The sequence below is a fragment of the Hesperophylax consimilis genome, chromosome 12 (genome assembly GCF_061612785.1).
Source record: "Hesperophylax consimilis isolate HC1 chromosome 12, BYU_Hcon_1.0, whole genome shotgun sequence".
Taxonomy (NCBI): domain Eukaryota; kingdom Metazoa; phylum Arthropoda; class Insecta; order Trichoptera; family Limnephilidae; genus Hesperophylax; species Hesperophylax consimilis.
The window spans coordinates 22983329-23005803 of NC_142847.1; the positions used below are offsets into that span (position 1 = coordinate 22983329).

At 35.3% G+C, this 22475-nt stretch overlaps 2 protein-coding genes across 4 annotated transcripts in view; one reads left to right on the plus strand and one right to left on the minus strand.

The window, feature by feature from the left end:
• The window catches only part of LOC149419331 (uncharacterized), a 47195-nt gene extending 33105 nt beyond the window's left edge, over positions 1 to 14090 (minus strand). For 2 of the 3 annotated variants that reach the window (XM_089638227.1, XM_089638225.1), the window contains exons 1-10: positions 13620 to 14089; positions 13244 to 13471; positions 10088 to 10351; positions 9357 to 9588; positions 8014 to 8566; positions 6930 to 7061; positions 5746 to 5953; positions 4942 to 5150; positions 777 to 912; positions 407 to 493 (exon numbers count right to left, since the gene is read on the minus strand). In XM_089638227.1, coding sequence (XP_089494353.1) covers positions 407 to 493; positions 777 to 912; positions 4942 to 5150; positions 5746 to 5953; positions 6930 to 7061; positions 8014 to 8566; positions 9357 to 9588; positions 10088 to 10351; positions 13244 to 13471; positions 13620 to 13841 — 2271 coding nt within the window. In that variant the 5' untranslated portion in view covers positions 13842 to 14089. Of the gene's footprint in view, positions 1 to 406; positions 494 to 776; positions 913 to 4941; positions 5151 to 5745; positions 5954 to 6929; positions 7062 to 8013; positions 8567 to 9356; positions 9589 to 10087; positions 10352 to 13243; positions 13472 to 13619 lie in introns of all 3 variants that reach the window. The other variant, XM_089638226.1, reaches the window with a different exon arrangement.
• A 161-nt stretch (positions 14091 to 14251) lies between these two features.
• TBC1D16 (TBC1 domain family member 16) overlaps positions 14252 to 22475 on the plus strand; it is a 35512-nt gene continuing 27288 nt past the window's right edge. The window contains exon 1 of the mRNA XM_089637781.1: positions 14252 to 15333. Within this exon, the coding sequence (XP_089493907.1) occupies positions 14381 to 15333 (953 nt within the window). The 5' untranslated portion in view covers positions 14252 to 14380. The remainder of the gene's footprint in view (positions 15334 to 22475) is intronic.

Below are 22475 nucleotides of genomic sequence, written 5' to 3' on the forward strand. Positions count from 1 at the left end.
ACAATACTTCAAAGTATGTTGGAATTATGTTGCGCTGTTCTTGAATATTTTAGAAAAATAACGCCATTAACTAAACAATTATTAATTGTTATTACATACTCAAAGACGTGAACGGAGTCTGATAGTCTGGAATGTCAGACGCCTTTCATTCATCATACTTACTACCTAGCATTTTATTTTTTCGTGGTACAGGGCGTACCGGTACCGGGAGTCATACGATCATACGCTTATGCTGAGGAGCTGGCAGCCGTATCCGGCGAGCACAGTATGATCATTGCTCATATGCTTTTGTTCAATTGAGCCATCATTCAATTTGGTTGACTCTTTGAGTAATAGGAAAATATAATCTTATAAAATGAGTGATGACCCATCGCGAGTCTATAGGTAATACATAATTTATATTCACCTTGTAGAGATCTTGAGGCCAGCACATACTAGTGTGTCCATCCACCCACCAGACATTCACTCGACCAGAAGGGAAATTATCAATAACCTGGATAAAAAGACAAATAATAATGTTTGAAAAACAGGTATCATAAACGTTCTGGAAAATGGATGGTACAATGTAGGGTAGGTACTTGAGGTTGTGGATAATTTAACCCCACATTACAAAATTACAAAACATTAAACATTTTACCTATCGGCATATAAAGCATTTGTATTTGGGACAGCCGCATTATCAGGTTACTTGTAACCCGGGAATGTTTGTCTTTCTATAAAAAAAATTACAAATATGATGAGAATGAAGGCAATTTAATATAGCATGTGTTTGTTACCTGTCCGGCGGTGCAAGTGGCCTCCGGTCCCGTGAAGTTGGCCACGCGTATGACGACGGTTCCGGGGCGATACTGGAAGTCGGGGTGGTCCTTCAGGTCGTACACGCTGACCTCGTTCTCCGACACCAGCTGCGGCCTGTCAAGAGGGGGCATTGTCACATCATCACTGCTAGCCAAGACACTAGCCAACAGGGGAGGAAATAACAACACATACATGGTAAACTCACTTTTACACAAATAATCCAAACGGTGAACCACTTTACTTTCATGAAAATACAGTAAAACTCTCTTATAAGGTTTATCAGGGGACATGAAAAACACCTTCTTATGGGGAAAATCTTGTGTGGGATTATTTGGGCCATTTTCATATTTCAGTCTTCAAGGGATTGAAATGTAAAAATGGCCCAAATAATCCCAAATTTCAGTCTTCAGGGGACTGAAAACACAAAACTTCACAGAAATGATATAAATTAATTAATTACATATACAGTCGATTCAGCTTCATTGGGTCTTAGGACCAAACATTTTTACAAAATAAGCAGCCGTCCTAAAAAACCCAAGTTTTTTATGTCATATTTATTTTTATTGAAATTATAAGGCAGAAACAAATTAATAGAATCTTATATCTGAAAATCATTGGTAAAATATCAATCAGTCTTTGGTATCAATCAGGTTTTGGAAAAAAATGTATATTATAAATGTATATAAACCTTTCAGCACCACACTTTTGTTTTGACGTATAGACCATTTTTTAGCTTGATAACCCCTAAAATAATTATTAGGAATTTTTTTTGTTCTTAATGTTTTTTTTCTCACTAATTTAGATTTTTATCAAATTTGATTTGTATTATTTTTAGGCCTAAAAGTGCTATTTTTTATTAGTATGGAAAAAAAATCTAACACAAAAAATTGTTTAATTAAAAAATACATAGATTTACAGGTTAACATGCATAAATACAAAGATAACCCAAAAATAATAATGAATCCCAGTCCATGCAAAACGGGATTTGTCATTTTATTTAAAGTATTTGTCGCTGAAATAAAGGTTGCAACCCAGCAGAAAAAGTAGACATCATTAGGAATATACTTCACAAGCGATATGCAAAATACGGGGTGATTTGTTTTATAAAATCAATAGATATTATTTTTTTGTCTTGATGTTCCTCAGGAGGAACCTGGTATTGAAAAGGTGAAAAAATTTTGGAATTAATTTTTCGGAATAACTTAATTGAGTAAAACCTCAAATTGTAATATTTAAATATTGAAGACAATATTAGTGATTTTTAAACGAAAATCTGAAACAGAAAAATCAGAAAAGGAAACGGTCACATCTGGGACTCGAACCCAGGACCCTTGTCTTTCCGGGACACTGCTCTACCAACTGCGCTAATGGGACCCTATCCTACTCGGTCACTTTTAACTGTATCATACTTCGAATAAGAACTACCAACATTGTCTTCATTTTTTCACCGCACATTATTATTGGCAACTATCTTTATGTATGATCGCAAGATTCAACCCGAACTAAATGCAATCCAGACAGCGTCTTTTAGATAAACCTATCTTATTTTTTATTTTTAATGTGCGACATCTGTTGACTTTTCTGCAAGTCTAGAATGAATATTAATTTTTCGGAATAACTTAATTGAGTAAAACCTCAAATTGTAATATTTAAATATTGAAGACAATATTAGTGATTTTTAAACGAAAATCTGAAACAGAAAAATCAGAAAAGGAAACGGTCACATCTGGGACTCGAACCCAGGACCCTTGTCTTTCCGGGACAATGCTCTACCAATTGAAGAGTTGAATCGAAGAAAATTGAAGAATTGAAAAAAAAATCGAAGAATTGAAGAAAAGGTTGAATCTTGCGATCATACATAAAGATAGTTGCCAATAATAATGTGCGGTGAAAAAATGAAGACAATGTTGGTAGTTCTTATTCGAAGTATGATACAGTTAAAAGTGACCGAGTAGGATAGGGTCCCATTAGCGCAGTTGGTAGAGCATTGTCCCGGAAAGACAAGGGTCCTGGGTTCGAGTCCCAGATGTGACCGTTTCCTTTTCTGATTTTTCTGTTTCAGATTTTCGTTTAAAAATCACTAATATTGTCTTCAATATTTAAATTTTGGAATTTTTTTTCTCACATTTTATTAAATATCCTAGTCCCAGGCAGAGATCGTCCTAAAAGCCGTTCATAAAAACTTCCTTCTTATATGTCTTGTATGAAAACAAAAAAGACAGATGATACTAATGGTTAAATGTCTTTAACCATATACCTTCAGATATTTTGCGAATGTATGTTTCTTCCGAATTCTATATTTATTAAGGTATTGATTATTATTTCATAAAATGCGCACAATGATGAGGTATTTAACATTAATTACATACTTATTCATTATTAATTTTACTATAAAAATCATTTACAATACAATATTATCGTTATAAACTTTACAAGTTCCTTTCCGCTATGACTTATTTCTAGATTTGTAATACTGAATTCAAATGTCATAGTAATGAAATGTTAATGTGCCTATGCAATTTTGAATATTGGAATTATTATGCATTTGACGGTCCGTGTTGTATTTTTATGAATTTACTTTGAATATCTGATTTTGAAGACCCGGCCCCGCAGCCAAAAATCGATTCACACAAGAATAAGTCACCTTATTCCGAATACCTACCCAAACTAAAGGGGCGTCCGCGTAGCTCGAATTTTAGGCTATATTTTTATTCTTAAAATTTCAGATATTGAAAAATAATAAAATTGTCTAATACATATTTCAAAAATATGTATTTATAAATTCCTTGACATTTCCCGGTTTGACGAAATTCAGTGGCAATATCTGGTTTACAGGATCTGTGGCTACCCTGATAATGTATGTATTATGATAACAGTAACCCAGAAAATTACTTCTTAAAAGTGCGGCAGTGTACTGTGAACTGAACAACTTTACGTTAACGAATGTCGGCGAACAGCCAGCGTGGGTGAAGTCTACCGAATTACTGCCGAATGAATTCAGAACTCCCATAGAGAGAAGAATCCCCTGCGTCGCATACCGCACGCCCGCCCTTCTCAACCAAATTCGTTTACTGAGACATCTACTTCAGATGTCTCAGTAAATGAAGATGACCAAATTAAATGAGTATTAGTTTCTTAATTTATCTATTCCTTGGGTTTTGTACCAAATAACTGGTTGTTCCATAAACTGCTGTACCAATTGCGGAGTCGACTATATAATTCTATTTATTCTCTAATTAATCATATTACATAGAAAATACATATATTGATTGATAAGTTGATTTCACTCTATCAGTAATTATAAACTAAAGCAACTAAGGCCGCATTGTTTCATCCATGGTTATGTAAATGATAGATCGGAGTTAATAATATGAAAATAAATATGGCCAAACTACAGTATTAGATGAAACAACTCGTGAACCTAAGTAGTTACTAGCACAAAAGTTGGAAAAGTAACTACATAATAAACTAAGGGACAGTTGTGCAATTTGAACAGTTTGCGAAATACATATGTTAAGTAATGATATTTGAGTAATACATAATACGCCACCTGTGCTCTTAACCCTGTTAAATAAACTTCAATCTCTGCATAGAGTTAAAATGCTAAAAACAAAAAACTTTAAAAAAATGTCCTTGTGCTTCTGGGGCAGCATGTGTATACATAGTTGACATTAGTGGAAAGATCCCAATTCTTTTAATGTGCATTGTCCTCACAACGAACTGCATATTTTGACAGTTCCTGTGTACATATTATAGTTTTCAACAGCTCTGATGCATTTCAGTTTCAGCATTTTGAAGATACTCTATCAATGAAAAACAATCATTCAGAATCGAAACGTTGCTTGAAATGTCTTTAGCCATGAGTGGTGACCAGATCGGAAGAGCTAGGAATTTATCAACCTTCCTCTTCCCTCCCACCTTTAGCCTTACAATATCAATAGTCCCACTAGCTCTGGACAGCTGTTTAGTGGTATTCATATTTTTAAAAAAAAAATTATCACATTTGTATGTATCAGATCTATAAATTCTATACACCTTGACCTTTTCTGTGTCAAAAAAGTGAACACAATAATTATTATGTAAGTTTACAAATGAATACAGCGTGTAAAGGTAAAAATTTCAATGTACATCATCAGAACTCACACTGGTTCCTGACAGCTGGTGTAGGTGCGGAACCACTTGACGACTGCCGTGCGGCCGTGGTGGTCCACTTTCTGCACCACTCCGTAGTCTCTGAGGGACGGAGATCCGCTGCCACTGACCACAAAGTCTCCCGGAAAGCATTCCTGCCCATCCAGGTGGTGGATGGGGTACAGCTCGATGGAGGGGATGCCCAGCTCAATGGTGCCATCCTGAAAAGGGATAAAAACTAGTAATACATCACCAACTTATACTTAGATTGTGGCAGATGCATGTTCCTATCTCAGTTTAATTTTATTATTTTTAATTTCATACATAATTAATAAAATTTTCAATATTGCCACGCCAACATCTCACTACTAGCTCAATGCACAAAATTCTTCACAAAAATAAAATAGCTCACAGCCTGGTTTGCAAATCTCATTCTCAGACTGTCTTTTGCTCGGTAAGACTATTAAAAAGTAAGTTATATATAAACATTTCTCAAATCCTTTGTATATTGTGTATATTTATATTTACATTTACACAGAACAATGACAAATCACAGGATATAAAAAATAAAACATAAAAGTTTAAAAAAATTTTAAATTAAAATAAAATTCATTGCCACGGACGAGAACTAATAATACTAATAATAAATGTTTAATTATCTTTCTTTTTGTCACAAAGGACACGTCTTTCCAGAGTGCTGCATAATATATAGTAGGCATTTCTTTGAGGTGGCCAGGACTCTCCAAGGGTTGTAGTAGTGCTGATGATGTATGTAAGTTAGATTTACATGTTGGTAGTGTTTGTTGGGATTCCTACCTGCCACACCACATTGGCCTTGCTGGCAGTAGTCAGGGTCTCCACCACCAGGCGGTCTCCAGGCTTGGGTTTGGGCCCGCTGGGCTCGCGCTGGGAGCTCCGCTTCAGGCGCTTGCCCTTCAGGAACTTGGTCACCAGCTGGGGCAGGCGGCGCCCTCGCCATGAGTTGTTGGGGCTGGAGGAGCAGTGCGAAGACCAGGTGGCGCAACTGAAACATTTAATAAAAGCTGTTAAATTTTTGTTTATTATCCTCTTGTCGGAGCATACCCCTCATATAATCCTCAAAATACCCCTGACTGTTGGCTAAGAATTCAAAGCAATGTGTGAAAATTACCTTGATAAGTTTTTGTTGGCTAATATCAGAATAAAAATACGATTTATGTTTTTTTGCATTTGTTTTTACCGGATTATGTATCTTAGAGGCGAAAGCTACTGTCAAAAAAATATATGTAGAACCACTCGAGTGATTGACAACTGCCAAAAATAAATATTTATATGAATATATAAACTGGTTTCATTATTTCTACACCAACCTGAATATATAACTACACGAAAAACCACAATCAAAGGGTGTTTCGAAAATTCTAATATTTATATTTTGAAGCCATTTTACGTAAACTAATTTTGATACTCATAGACAAACTATTTCATGCTTTCATAGAGGCTCTACATTCATGAAATAAACAGTAGAATCTATAGTGACATTAGCGCAAGCGATTCCGATTTTTTCGTCTATACCGTTTCAAAGCATAAAGGATGAAATCGCATTAGAAAAACTACAGTAACAGTCGCAAAAATTTTTCAAGCAACAGTCGACAGTTACCAGAAGCAGTAATTTAAAAAAATAACAAGGTTGTCTGGTCCTGATTCAGGCAGCAACACTGCATTTTGTTTAGACTTTAATCTACAGTAACAATGAGCCAACTGTGGGAGCTGGATGTATTCTGAACCAAATCTCATATTTAAGGTTACAGAGGGCAAACTATATATTACAGGGATTTATCAAACATGCGCAGTTAGATGTATTTACTTCAGGAGATTTATGCCGGCTTTATAATAATGTGGGTAAGGTGTACTAAATAGCTGGGTTAGGTGTACTAAATAACATAACATAATTTGAAATCGCAATGAATACAAGCATAGGATAGGCTACTTTTACATCTTCTCCAACATATGCAATTTACCTGTCAGAGTTGGTACCCTCGTCAGAGCTGGTGTTGTCCCAATTATCGGAATCGTCCAGGTCTGTGCGAGAGCTTTTGTGATCTGCGATGACCAGGTTCAAGGGGTCTCCCGAGCTGTTATTTGACGGGGATCTAGGACACCACAAACAGTCAGGTCAGGGTTACAAGTGCTGATGCTTTAGGTCACACATTGATGTGGGGAATACTGATAGGGTAACTGCAAATTCAATTAACTTACCTTAAGTTTAAACGAATGGTCACCACAGTCAACTAAAACTTTTGTTTTTTTTTAAATTAACTACATAAAAGATCTTTGGGGACACTGGATGAAAAGGAAGGAGGAAGTTCTGGGAAGTGAAATGGCATGAGGGTGAGTAGGAACCTAGATATCAGTTTTCCAGGAGTGACGAACATATGAATCAATCCCTCCCACTGAGGTGCAAAGCTATAAGGTCGAGAGTCTGGCTGGAGAGGTCAAAGGGTCTCACTCAACAGGTCTATTCCGATCCAGTATCTGCTGTCGAGACCTGGACAAACCTCACCCCATGAAACTGATTTATGATTTTATGTGACACCTCACAAGAGCTCTTTTATCTGTACTATATAAAACCAGGTGAATATAAGGTATATCACCACCCACTTGGGTATGAGTGAATATAACCAGGTGAATATAAGGTATATCACCACCCACTTGGGTATGAGTTACGTTTAGTCATAGTCACATTTGGAATGTTACAATGTAGAAATCTTAATGGTCACAGTAGGAAGTATTAACCAATATATTTTTTCTGATAATTTTTACATTTTACTTGGAACAAATAATTGTGCAATGGTAAGCACAAATCTAATTGCGATTTTCTTGTATCCATATAAGGAAAGGTGCAATTTTGACACAACAAGAAATGGGAGAATACATTTATTTTACACAAACTGATTGGCAACATTGGCAATAAAGTACTATTCTTACAAATACAATAGGATAATATTGAATACTAACAGCTTTCTGAGTCACAACAAAAGAAGGAATATCTAATTTCAACTTAGTAAAACAACATAACAATAGGTTACACAAAATAAAACTTACAATTTGGCCTTCCTCAATCTCTTCCTCTTCTCAGGTGAAACGGAAATCTCCGGAGTGGAAGACCTATCAGGGCTGCAACTTTTCCGTCCATTCATGGTGGCTTCAGGAACGTCCAGTCTGGAACCAACGTCTTTTTGTGGCTGCGGAGAAATGGATGGTTTACTTTGCCCGTCTGTATTGTCTGGAGCTTGATCAGGTTTCCCAGCATTGGCCAGATCGGATTCTTCAGATTCTCCATTTACAATCACAATATCCACGCCGGACTTCGCTGTGCCAGTTTTGTCGTCTTTCTTTGTATCATCTTTTGAATTGTGTGTTTTGGTATCATGCGGCGTGGGATGCGTGGCGTTGTTGTGCACGAATACCGTCTTTGCATCCCTGTTGTGGATGGAGAGGCGCTTCTTGTATTTGCAGGAGATGCGGAAGGAGAGTTTGTTTGTGGAGTTGGAGTCTTGGGTGTGCGTGTTAGCTGCTGCATCTTTTGCCGTTGCTTCTTTGGTATCTCTAGATCTAGCTGGACGTGTTTGACGGCGGAGAGCTCTGTACAATTTGCCTAAAAATACAAATTAAATATTCAAATCATTAAGTGTTCATACAATTTCTAATGTTGAAATCGTAATGATAAAATAACGACAACAGAAAAAATGTAGTAGGTAGACAAAATACCGTAATCCGATAGTTATTTAAATTGCTTATTTAGTAATAACAACACAAAAACACTGTCACATTTATCGATATTAGTAGTCAAGTTTTTAATATTAACTTGGCACAGGAGGCCCAGAGGTTTATTCAAGTTATAGCGAACACAAAAGCTGATAATTATTTCCACAGTTGAGCTGTCAAACACAAGAACAAGAAGTAAAAAATTACCTCCCTATGATCAAAGACACCAATTTTTGGAAGATTTTGCACAGAAAGTTTTTCAGTTTATTATGGTAAAGCACACTTGAAGTGAAATGACGCAAAACTTTATTATTATTAGAAAAACTGGTAGAACGAATACAGCATTCTTAAATGACACCTTTTTTTTCAAGAATCTTTACTTATTTATTTTATATTTTAATAACTTTTTACAATATTTTTTTCTATATTCTAAAGATTGAAATCTATCAGTGAAGAAGGAGAATCAATCCGAAATGTCCTTTTTGAGGCTTTTAGAAACCAGAGGTGACTGCCAAACTAAACAGTTAAGCACACTTGTGATTTGTGAAGTCAGATGTGTACTAAATGTGTATTTCTAGAGGTGAGGTGATATCTCACAAAAGCGGCGCTATACAATAAATAAATAAATATATCTAACACAATGTTAAACTGTATACATATTATATCAAAGATCAACATACTCTGCGTCTTCTTCCAGTGCCCCTTGGTGCTGAAGTTGTCAGTCTCCATAACGGTGAGGAAGTTCCGGGCTCCCAGCTGCAGCGTGCACGGCTCAAAAAGGTTCAGCAGCTTCAGGCGGCTCAGCTCCTCGCCCTCCACGAGGAAACGAGGCTGCTGAGGCGGCCCTGAGCCCAGGGCGCGGCATTGCCACTGGACGCCTACGCTCTCGGTGTCCACACTCTCCACCGTGAACTAGAAGACAATTTACATTAACTTCATACAGGAGACCATAGACATAGGCCATGAGAAAAATAATTTCCCTCAGCGCCCGTGTTATCTTGGGGGATGCTGTGTGGAGGATCTTTTTGAGGCTGGCAAATCATTCCATAGCCGAGCTGTTGAACTCAAGAACAAGTCGTAGAAACAACCCGGTCACACGTTACAAATGTCAACTGTGTACAGTAATGTTGGGAGAACTAAGTGATCAACCTTATCAAAAAACCTTTGCAAAGTCATTGTATGATGTTTAAACTTGCTCATTGTTATCGAGTGCTTCCGCCATGTAATCTGTAAATACCATTAAATATTGTACTGGATATTTATGGATTATTTCCAATAATTTAGCAGGTGTGGAAAGAATACAGTTAATGGCTGGTTGTCACATATGAAAGTATTACAGACGTGATACATCCCGATTGAAAGAAATAGAAGTCCTGCAGTTGTTTGCATTATAGAAGTCAATACATCATACCTTCTGCTCGCGCATCTTGTGTTTCTTGGCCGCCTTCATCTCCTTGGTGGTGTGCAGCCACATGGCCTCGTCCAGCATGCCCAGCGGCCCCGTGACCACCTGGCCGGGGTAGTAATCGGGCGTGTTGAGGTAGCCCCCCACTCCTGGGGAACGCCCGCCCCTCCGCCTTCGCTGCAAGTAGTCCTCCAGCAGGCAATTGTTCACATCAGGGAACTCGATGCGGGAGCCGTCGGCGGACACCAGGCGCATCTTGCTGTTTACAATCTGAAAGTTTAAGATACAGTCTGATCAATTAAAATATGCAGTATGATCAAGGATTACGAACGTCTGTGTATGTGGCTCTCCTTGCAGCGCAAGACCATATGATGAGTGGAGGGGTAATTTGTGTGGGGCTCACAATCCTCAGCAGTAAGGTAACAACAAACAAGAAGAATACAGCAGAATCCCAACGATTCAAACATCAGAAATATTTTTATAAATCTCTGGACTGTTGTGTCGTAAGTTTGCATTGATATTTTTGAAGTGAAACTTCTTTACGCGCGTTATGCATTTTCGAGGACCGGAGTAAAACCGACTCATGACCGTCACGAAAAACCGTGATCATTTCGCTATAGGAGCCTAGCTAATATTATATACCTAGTTTAGGTCACTCTCCAAGCTCAGCTTCGCGGTCTAGTCGTGAAGAACCGAGGTTCGATCCCCGCTTTAACTAATTATTTTTTTTCTTTCTGTGATTTTTTTAATACGAGGAAAAGTTATAAAATGCTCTCGTGCTGCGACTTTTAGATATTTTGGTCGAAATATAGCTTACAAATCGAGCCGGTAGAGTCGCTCGGTATTTTGATTAATTATTTTTATTTTGAATCATTAAAATTACTAATCAAGGCCGATAACGCGACTAACTACCCTCGCAGACGTGCGTGACAAATTTTTTTAGTAAAAAACACAGCCGTAAGTGAGTTTTTCAAAATTTAGAAATGTTTTTCAAATTTAGACTCCATACGGGTATGAGACTGTTAAAACACGATAGATCTTTTCCAAAACGGACAGATATAGGGAAATATTTTGAAAAACGACAGATATGACTTCACACTGCCAATATATCTTCGATTCGACCCTATATAAAGCGTTAACGAGACGTTATGTGATATTATTCATTTGCCGTGTTTGAAAACGAAAATTTTCGCGGGACAAGTCATTTGAGGAGTACACGTTGTATACGCGGTTCTCGTCGCGCGAGATACCTCTCCTCGCGGTCTAGAGGCAGAGCGTTCGACACTCGTTATACAGGACCCGGGTTCCAATCCCATATTTTTATAACTTTTAATTTTTTTTTATCACATGTTACTTATAAATATGTCAATATTAGGAATCTAGTTAAACATTCATTTGTTAACAACACGCCTATAAAAAAATTTATGCTTTTTAAAACTATAATGTACAGCATTCTGAATAATAATAATATGAAATGAAAAGAGAGAGAGAAGAATACTAAAAGTTTCACTTCCGTCGTGCGTAGGCTTGCCACACACTGTATTTTTTTTTATATGAGCGTCAACCAATTATTATCGAATTTTTAAAATTTTATTAAATCGGGAGTCCTACTCACATGGTGTGTTTGTCTTGGATTCAACGAGAAATTTATTTTTATTTTTTATAACGGTTGCTAATCCAACTAAGTTCATTAACAAACAAAAGCACATAAAATGTTCCAAAATACAACAAAAGTAAAATTAACACACTTACATACATATTTACATCAAATAAAAAAGCCTTTCTAAACATTCTAATATGTCCATATTATGAAAGATTTTACTCCAAAATCCACTGTTGTACAACAGCTGATCTAAGCAATAACCAAAATCCATTGTTGTACAACAGCTGATCTAAGCAATAACCAAAACCCATTGTTGTACAAAAGTTGACCTAAGCAATAACCAAAATCCACTGTTGTAAAACAGCTGATCTAAGCAGTAACCATAATACACTGTTGTACAACAGCTGATCTAAGCAATAACCAAAATCCACTATTGTACAACAGCTGATCTAAGCAATAACCAAAATCCACTATTGTACAACAGCTGATCTAAGCAATAACCAAAATCCACTATTGTACAACATCAAGCAGCCAAGATAATAATTTAAGTAGCTAAACCAATAAATAATAAAATAAAACCATTTTTTTTTTTTTTAATTTACAAAGCATAATGGGTACCGCAGCCTTTTGTTTAGTTGTACAAAAATATCTCATGTTTCATATATTATTTATTTATTATTTTTATTGTAGAATATTGATTAAAAAAATAACTTTCTACAAATTATGTTTTGTATAATTTTTTTAATTCATATTCCTTTCTTACAAATTTAATTTACTTATTATGCTGTCTCAGTAAAGGTAAAGTCACAAGGAGGAAATCCATAATTGGTTTTATTTTGGCGATATAATACTTGTACAAACTGAAATAAATGTAAACTGTCGATTTCTCTAAAATTAATAAATAAATAAAAAGGAAAAAAATTATGACATTTGTAGATATTTATTTAGATAGTCAAGGTGTTATTGTTTGCTGGAAATATTAATAATTTCCAAAATATAAAGATACATTGTGAAAGAGGGCTTTAAATAAATAAAAATATAAAGATCTAATATGTAAATAATATAAAATTAATGAAAAATTAAAGATCCAATATGCAAATAATATTAAATTCATGTTTGGGTCATTACTGAATTAAAAGTGCCACATGAAACATTGTATGATATTTTTTCAATTGGCTACTCCCAATAATTGTACTGTACTATTTCAGTTGTTTTTTTGGCTTCATATCAACAATTCTATCTACACATATGGAAGCATTTGCACAAAATAAATGTGATGATTTAATTTGAAGGTAAACGGAACTAATTCAACATTAGATAATACATAAACAAAGATGGCAAATAATGTAACAATAATATTTGCTGTAAAATGTGCATCATAATATTTATTATAAATAATGTAACTACAGCCGATATATGATTCATGATGGAAACAAAGCATTAATTAAAAGGAATGTTCAAAGTCATGAATAACAAATGCACTAATATGAAAAAATAGCTGTCAAAAGTTAATGTCTGCAATAACAATTTATTGATTATTTTTTTGTCGTATCACTTACTTTTGAGGTTCCGACCCAGGAGTCCAGGCAGACAGCCAGATCAGTGGTGAATTCTTCTAATGGCTGGAGTCTTTCACTGGGCACAGCTGGGAGCACCAGGTTTGTGCCCACAATTTGGACTGCGGCTGATACTATTATGTCCCTGCAATAACCTCGCTGGGTGTCCTTGCCCTTAATCATCCTCCGGACTACGTCTCCGGGCATCAGGGATCTGTCTGCTAAGCCAACCTTCAAAGAATACACACACTCAGAAACAAAAAAACTACCCCCCCGATTTCAAGGCAACGAAATGCGGCAATTTCGTGAGTATTATCGAGTATCGTACAAGTTAATAGTTCATTATGATTTAATAATTATTATATAAAGAGTCACTCACGGCTGGAGAAATCACCCTTTCTATTCCTGAGGGGTGCCATACTACGCGAATTTCGCCCTTTTTTACCGGAGACTCTTCCTCGGTGTCTTCTTCGCTGGAATTCGCCTCAAAGTTTTCCATAACAAGGCCAAATACAACTTGACCCCTTTTGTTAATTTTGAAGACTTCATCTTCGTAAAAATACTGAAATTCTGTCGTCGAACCAAGATTTTGACCCGCCATGTTTACGGGATTTATTAAAATAAATTTCACTTGTTTTTTGCGTTCCTCTTCTATGTGACAGCTGACTACTGTCCCGGCGCATGCGCCCGTCAACTTCAGCCGTCAGCACCACAGAGACATCTATATCACGTTTCGTGAACTAGGAAAAGCGAACAAACTCAAAATTCCCTGTTTTCTTAATTTTATGTTTAGTACATTCAATTTTAAAATATTGGTAGTATATTCACATAATTAAAAACCAACAACCGGTATTTAATCAAAGGGCTTTGACAAATTCTTCGGTTGTTTTACTTAACTAGGTACCTACTGATTGAAATTCCATTCACTTCAAGAGTCACACATGCGAAGGAAAAGGATGGAGCATGTTTAGGTAAATGGGATCAATATTCTTATCAGAAAGAAAACTCTAGTCGCACGATTGTGCCAGTACATTGTAACCTAGTGCTCGCGTGAAATTTGCGATGTGAGCTTATTTGTGAATATAGGATAAATAAAATAAGTTCAATGTAAAAATGACCTCGGGTCAATAAAGTGTAATCATGCCCATTAGCAATATTTTTCGCCGCGCTTCAAATTATATATACGGCGGCGAAACGGAAAGTAAACAGATTGATGACTATGCGGACAATGAAATATTGTTTTGTAAAAATAATGTGTGCGTTCATCCTCCAACATTTGTAAGACAAGAATTTGACGTTATTCACTACCCGGGCTATCTCACGGTCAGTACAAAAATATTTACTGATCAGCATAACAACGTCAGAAGGCCAACATTGTTTTTGAATTGGATACCAAATTGTGCGTTGAGAAGATGTCCCTCGACCGTTGAAAAATGTAATCCTGATGACTGTAATTATCCCAACGGACACATTATCAGCATAGATGAGAAATACATCGATAATAAATACTCCTTTATCGATAGTTTAAAAAATCAAAACCACTCGGACCTGAACAATATCCACAAGAAAAACCTAAGTAACGATCCCGCTCTAAATGCATTTTCCGATACTTCGGAATCTGTCAGCTTGAGTTCAAACTCGGATAAATTTAGCGTCAACTCATCTGAATTAAAAGCAAACCAGATAAACAGCAACACAAATGGGGAAGACGAGTTCTGTTTGGATTCTAACCGTCGAGAAGATGCGGTCCAACAAGAAGAAACGAAAGAAATCAACGATTTGGATTCGGAAATACGGCCGTTGATTCCGGAAGAAACAAAAACCAATCCGTTTGACAAATGCATTCGATCGCAATCAATGACGTCGGTGAATATAACAATAGCTAATCCAACGATAGAAAATATGGAGTTGACTCCGGAGGGGCAGATGTCAGACAGGTTCTGTAGGTCGCTGTCTTTGAGTTCCTGTGATGAGAACAACCCTAACTGGATGTCCACCCCCGAGTTCTTGGCTCTGAAACATAACTTGACCTTTCCCGAAAGCGTCACGGCGTCTCCGGTGGTTCACAGGAAATCTCCTCCGAAATGCAGAAGGTAAATATAAAAAACAATCATTATTTTTTTGGGTGGTTAGGTATCTACCTATTTATTTGTTATTTTCGTGAGTAGAGATCTAGGTACCTACTGACAATAGATTATACCTACATAAATATTGAGCAGCCTCGGAAAAATCTATGATTAAATAATTATTCAAACTTTATTTTATCAGAACAATTTTTTTTACATAAATATTTTATTCTATTTTCACGACGGTTTGATCCTTGGAGGAAGATCGGTAAGCGTTATGCGGGATATTAACGGCAGGAATAACTCAATTGGGTCGGTACAAAAAATTGTTTTATAAATTTTGCTCCATTTTTAACTCTATTTTATTCCTTCCGTAAACAAATATTTACGGATGATTAGAAGGTACTTGGTACTATTTGTAAACATGTATATAAAATATTATCTTATCAATGTAGGTATAAGTTACTGATTCATAGTATTCATGCGGCAATCAATTTCACAAATCGCTACTTTTGCAAGTATGATGAATGAAATGACCAAAGGTTGGAATATTGCATGAGTAGGTAATGAGTAATGAGTAATAATACAATGGTGTGCGAATTACTTGGTACAAGCATTTTTCTGACATTTTCACTGTATTTATTTTATTGAAGAAACATTCGTACATTTAAGCATAAACAGTAATTATTCTTGTGTTCTAGACCAATAAGATTCCATTAAGTTTAGTAATTGATTTGGTATTTGTACCTACACAATATACACCTTTTTCCTTCCCAGAAAATCATATCCGGTGCCCTCTTTTGTCAAATAATATTTTTTTTCTGAAGTTTTTAAAGATTCTGTAGAAAAAATCCAAAATAAAATCGTGAAAATAACACCTCTTATTGGAAAACCCCGATATGAAATTTCCCCGGTTTGCTACGAAAATTCTTGTTTTATAAATGACAAAGATATATAAATATAAATAAACATTATAAAGCATCACAAAATGTTATAAAACAAGTAAAGATATTTAGTAGTAATACAGTTTTCGCATGATTATGCTAAAAACAATAAAATAAACTATTAAATAAACTACGACGAAAGTATTATTTCGCAAGAAAATGTGTATCTCCAGAGCAGTGGTTCTTAACCAAAGATATTAGAAGAACTACCTAATTAGGGTACTTTGAACGGTATCGGGACGTGTACGCACAGAAATCTGTTCTATGTATTAGTGCGGATACCTTAGCGCAAGCGAAGGTGTGCAGTAGTATTGGTGAACAAAACCGGCGACACTCGGCAAAACAATTCCACTCAGTACGAACTGCTCATAGCACATCTCGTTCTTCTAATATCTTTGTTCTTAACCTTGTTGGAGGTACTGACCCCCACCAGTTTCATATACGCATTCAGCGAACCCTTTTTAATTGGAAAAAAATAATATACATAGGTATCAAATTCAATACATAGGTATATATTTATACATAGGTGCACAAAATTAACAAAACCATTAAAGAACAAAAACATTAAGAAGAAAACAATTAAAACATGATTTTCACACAAAAACATAATAATGAATATTTACGGCAAATCAGTGTGACTTCTGCTGTTGCCTTTCAGAGACCAGTTAGGAAATACGAGGCTTTACCTTGGCAAGTGTCACTCTCATGTCATTTCGCAACAAAATCTGTTCCTTTTCCTTGTTTTTATGTCCAGCATCCTCGAAAAGGATTGCTCGCAAAGATATGTTGTAACTAACGGTATGAAAATCTCCAGAGCTTTCTTAGCAATAACAAGGTACGTTACCATTTGTTGACACCAAAACGTTGTTGTTCTGAAGAGTTGCTGTTGAACCTGGCTCTGCTAAATTTCAATGATTTCATAAAGATATTTATCATTGACATAAGTTATTTCAACACTAAACGTAAACGGCTGTCTCACCCATGCTGGTTATGACTCTCTTGTAGGGAAGTATCCGTCGAGAGTCTTTGAAAGCACATCTAAGTGCGTGAAAATTGCTTGCTTCAGTAACGCGGGTACCGAAATGTCTCCGATTCCCCAGATACATCTTCGATCTTACTTGCACAGTCGTCTATCGTTCTCTGTTCGTCGTTTTGAAAAGCCTTCAGGTATTCTTCAGCTTTGATGATGTTGACTCCACCGCCCTGCATCTATTTATTGAGATGGTTGAGACCTGCGAATATATCATATGAGTCAGGTGTGTGTCTTGACTTCCGCTGAACCCGCGAAACTGACTCACCGAACCCCTGGGGTTCGTTCGAACCCAGGTTAAGAACCACTGCTCTAGAGGCATTGTGAGTTTTACACGTTTTACAGATACGTCCTATTAAAGATTTTAGGACATATTTGGCTTCACAGTGTGGTGTTCTAAATCGTTCGAATTGGTGTTGTGTTCAGGGTAACGAAATGCAATCTTTTCTAACAGATATGATATTTTTTTTTTGTATTTCTTTGGCATTCACTATGTAACAATTTCTAGACATTTTTTTTGTTTTTAATGAGTTTTTATTATTCACAATGTACATTTGTTACGTATAAATTTTTTATAAAATTAGCGACCGGTTTCGACACGTCCGTGTCATTAACTAGCTATTAACAACTTAACAACAACAACAACAACAACAACTTGCTTAAAACAGTTTTAAAATAGCTAGTTAATGACACGGACGTGTCGAAACCGGTCGCTAATTTTATAAAAAATTTATACGTAACAAATGTACATTGTGAATAATAAAAACTCATTAAAAACAACAAAAAAAATAAAAGATATGATACTGTTATTGATATAATAGTTAATTTTAACAATTTTAAGTTCTATCTAGTCCATATAAAAACCTTATATCTTTATTTTGTTAAGGCATTGATACGGTGACCGGATAAATCATCACAATGATAATTCATTACATCTTTAAAAAGTTATATAAAGTCATGGAAAGTGATGAAACAAAAACTTCATTAACTGGGTTAAGTAGGTAAGGTTAGGTTAGGTTAAAAAAAAATCATCGTTTTTAATGACTTTATATCACTTTTTGAAAGTTTGTTGAATTGTCACTGTGTTGAGTTGTCATGGAACCGTTGTTTTCGAAAATGAATTAATGCAAATCTTGGAAATGGAAATTAACCCACTTCGCGACATCCGATCGACCTGAAACTTATGAAATTAAATTCATTTCCAATTCAAATTTCCTTATTTATTTGCCTATCTTGTTTCCTTTATGCTGGGTTCCTGTCTGATCTATTCTACGAGTCTCTGGGTAGGTGTGGTCAATTGATAGAACGAAAGTATATTATATTCTATAAAAAGGCTGTTTTCAGTGTTCACTGATCTACTCCATAAAATCTATTTACCCTCAGACCTCTTTCATATTGACCGTTATATTTCTTAAATATGCTGCCAGAAAGTCGGCGGACTTTGTGTGTATTGCCGTTTCTCAATAAAATCCAAATAAATAGATATTTCTGAACTTGTGCAATCTAAAAACTGTTTTTGATTCGTGATAAAATATGCTTTCAAATTGTAATATTAAAAATAAACATATAATTTTGAATTCAAACATAATTTTTTTTCCAGAGGAAACTTAGTCTGGAAACAGATGGAGTGTATAAACTCAGCTGTTCCGAATGTGACAAGGTCTATGTAGGCCAGACAGAGCGGACTATTTCCAAAAGGATTTCAGAACACTTTCGAGCATGTAAACTCGGCCATCCTGACAAATCGGCAATCGCCGAGCATTTGATTGAAACCGGCCATTACTTTGGATTTGTTAGAAGTCCTAGGAAGACCCAAAACTCACAATTACGGAAGCAATTGAAATTCACAAAAATCCCATTAATATTAATAGAGACGACGGGGCTAAGCTCAATAGTTCTTGGTATCCGGTAATTGACGGCTACACCAAAGCTAAACGCAGAAATCCATTTTAAATTTTACTGTAAAACCTGCTTGTAGAGTAGTGGAGCTGGCAACACGGTATCGCACAGACGTACTTAAGTAGCGAGCCCTGATGATGTTTTTTTATCCAGTTAAGAATTTTTCCTCATAAAACTTATTAATGTAATATAAAATCAGTCAAGTAAATACAACCATCAGATGGTAATAGTAATAAGGCCAAATGAGCCGCAGTACTAGTCAGCTAGAAACATGAAGGGTATTGTTATAAGCCCTAGCTAGTTAGAGGATTACGAAAGAATCCATAAAATCAAAAAAAAATTTATGGACACTCTAACGTTGTCCGAAACGTTGGCTAAAGAAGGAGTTAGCGTAACACGGCATAACACCCCAAAAACAAATAACAAAAACACCTTACATTTTTTCGTCTAAACACTGGACTAAAATTACCTATAACGAAAAATTACACATTTTATTAGACAAATGTACTATAAACTATGGCCGTTTTTTTGTCGTATCATATGAAAATAATTCATAAAAAAATTCATTCAATTTTATTTCAAATTGCGGTTGGAACCTTTGGTTTCATGGAGATGTACGTTTTAATTTTTTTGTGGTTAACTTCTATATATGAATATATATATATATATGAACCTTGGAGTATTCTCTTTCTAAAACCGTTGACTTCATATTTCTAACGGTAAGGGAAGCACAAAGATTTCTATGAGACCATATGAGCTGTTCCAAAAAGCGAACAAATTGACTCTAAGGGTAATAACTGTTTGTTCCCAACACCGAACAAATTAGCCGGAGGAGTTCAATAGATCAGTGAGAACAGTCTTTTCTATGAAAAAGGAACCCAACTTTGAATCGAGTTTAACTTTCGAAGTGACCAAAGGAACTCACAGATTGGATGGTGGTAACCCAGGCGTTAGAAGTGGAATCTTAGGGAAGTCATGGCAATACATTTCTATAATAAGGTATTGTTTGATCAATATTTTTTAATGACCTAAGACATTGAACTATGATTTGTTTATTTATTTACTAACGGACCAAGTCCAATTAATACGTATAATAAATTGAGAAATGTTCCAATAAAAAATGCTATGAAAAAAATAGGACACAAAAACAATAGAGATAATGTCAAGACAGGATCGAGGTTTTGATGGAGTTCACGACTTCAGCCATATCAATACAAAATATTACACCAAAACATTCAAGGTCCTGACATGAGTTGACAAGTCTGGCCATTCGGGATATTGGTCATATGAATGGTATCCATAATTTGTGGAGTGTTGGTTGAGAAAAAACAAATCATTATTTCTGAGTCCACAATGAAACATAATATTAAATACTCTGCTAAATATTTGTTTTTTCAAAATGGAGTTTTAAGTTTTAAGCGACCCATTTCATTTTAAAGTAATCAGATGAACTAGATCGGGTGCATCATCCATATGCAAGTATGTCAGCACCGTATGTCCGCTATGCGGACAGGGCAGAGTCAGACGGCGCGGCGCGGCGCCTGGCGCCAATAAAAAACGTCAGAGGCGCTGCATTATAATAATAATAATAATAATAATAATAATAATAATGATTTATTGTCTTCTTTTCTTATTAACACATAGATATAATGATATCCTCACTGGGATCTCCCGTGCTGAGGATGTCATTTACATATTATAATTTAATTATAAGAAATTAATATTACAACAAAGTATAATGTAGTATATATATTTTTTTAAGTAATTTTAAAATAAGTAAGGTACTGTTTTTTGGTATAGTTCAGTTGATTCTGTTTTAGTCTGTGTTTGATTTCAGTAAATTTTCTATTTCAGATCTTCCTATGTTAAGTATCCAGCTTTTTATTTCAGATTTAAATGTTAAAGTGTTGAGGTTTTTGAGTGTGAGTGGTATTTTGTTGTAGAGTTTAATACTGTGATATAAGAAGCTTTTTTGCCCAAAAGTTGTATTTGTAATTATTTGTTGGATAAGTTTTTGATCATGAGATCTAGTGTTTCTATTGTACGTGTTTGTTGTTATTTCTTGTGTTTTGTGTTTATGAATGTAAATGAGTATAGTTTTAGAATATAGTTGTTTAATAGACATGATGTTAAGATTGGTGAAGATTTCGTTAGTGCTAGTTCTTACAGGAACTTTCAGTATAATTTTCATTATGGCTTTTTGAGATTTGATAAGTGGATTTAGTATGTTTTTATTTGCACTGCCCCATCCGATAATACCGTATTCTAACAGTGATTGGCAGAGAGCCGTGTAGATTTTGATTAAGTCTTTTTTAATGAGCACATTCCTGATAGTTTTGAAAAAATAACTAAGTTTTTTAATTTTATTATCTAAATAGCTAATGTGATTGGTCCATTTAAAATTCCCATCTATTTTTAGACCTAGATACGTTATATGGTCAACATTTTCTAATGAGGGACAATTACAATGCTCATTTAAGTGATGCGGGCTATGAATTTTCAAGTTATGGTTTTCTTCAGAGTTTTTTGTATTTTTTATTTTGAAAGTGATGAATTTGGTTTTACTAGCATTTAGTGTAAGTGAATAGTAGTCTAGCCATTTTTTAATCCTGTTTAGTGTGTCTTCTGCTTTCTTAAATGTTTCTGTCCAATTATTCCCATTTATAAGGAGAACAGTATCATCCGCAAAACTTATGATTTCTCCGTCACATTCTATGTGGCATAGATCATTAATGTATATTAGGAACAGAATCGGACCCAGAATACTTCCTTGAGGCACCCCGCATTTGACATCAATACACTCACTGGTTATGTTGTTAAGTTTCACAGTTTGCTTTCTATTTCCCATGTAGCTTTTAAAGAATATCAGTTCATTATCAGTGATCCCTATGTTAACTAGTTTTTCAAAAAGATGTTGGTGATTTATTGTGTCGAAGGCTTTAGAAAGGTCGAGAAATACTCCAATGCATTTTTTATGTGAATCTAGAGAATTTTTAATATATTCAATTACTAAAGCTATGGCGTTGGATGTTCCTAGATTTTTTCTGAAACCAAATTGTTTTGGTGATAATAGTTTATTTGATTCTAGGTAATCGATGAGTTGAGTTTTAACTGTTATTTCTAAGATTTTAGATAATGTGTTCAGGATTGTGATTGGTCTGTAGTTATTGATATCTGTACGATTTCCTGATTTAAAGATTGGTGTAATAGTCCCTATTTTGAGTTGTGATGGAAATCTGCTTTCCGTAATAGATTTGTTTATTAGAAAGAGTATCGGTTCGGTAATTTCATCTTGT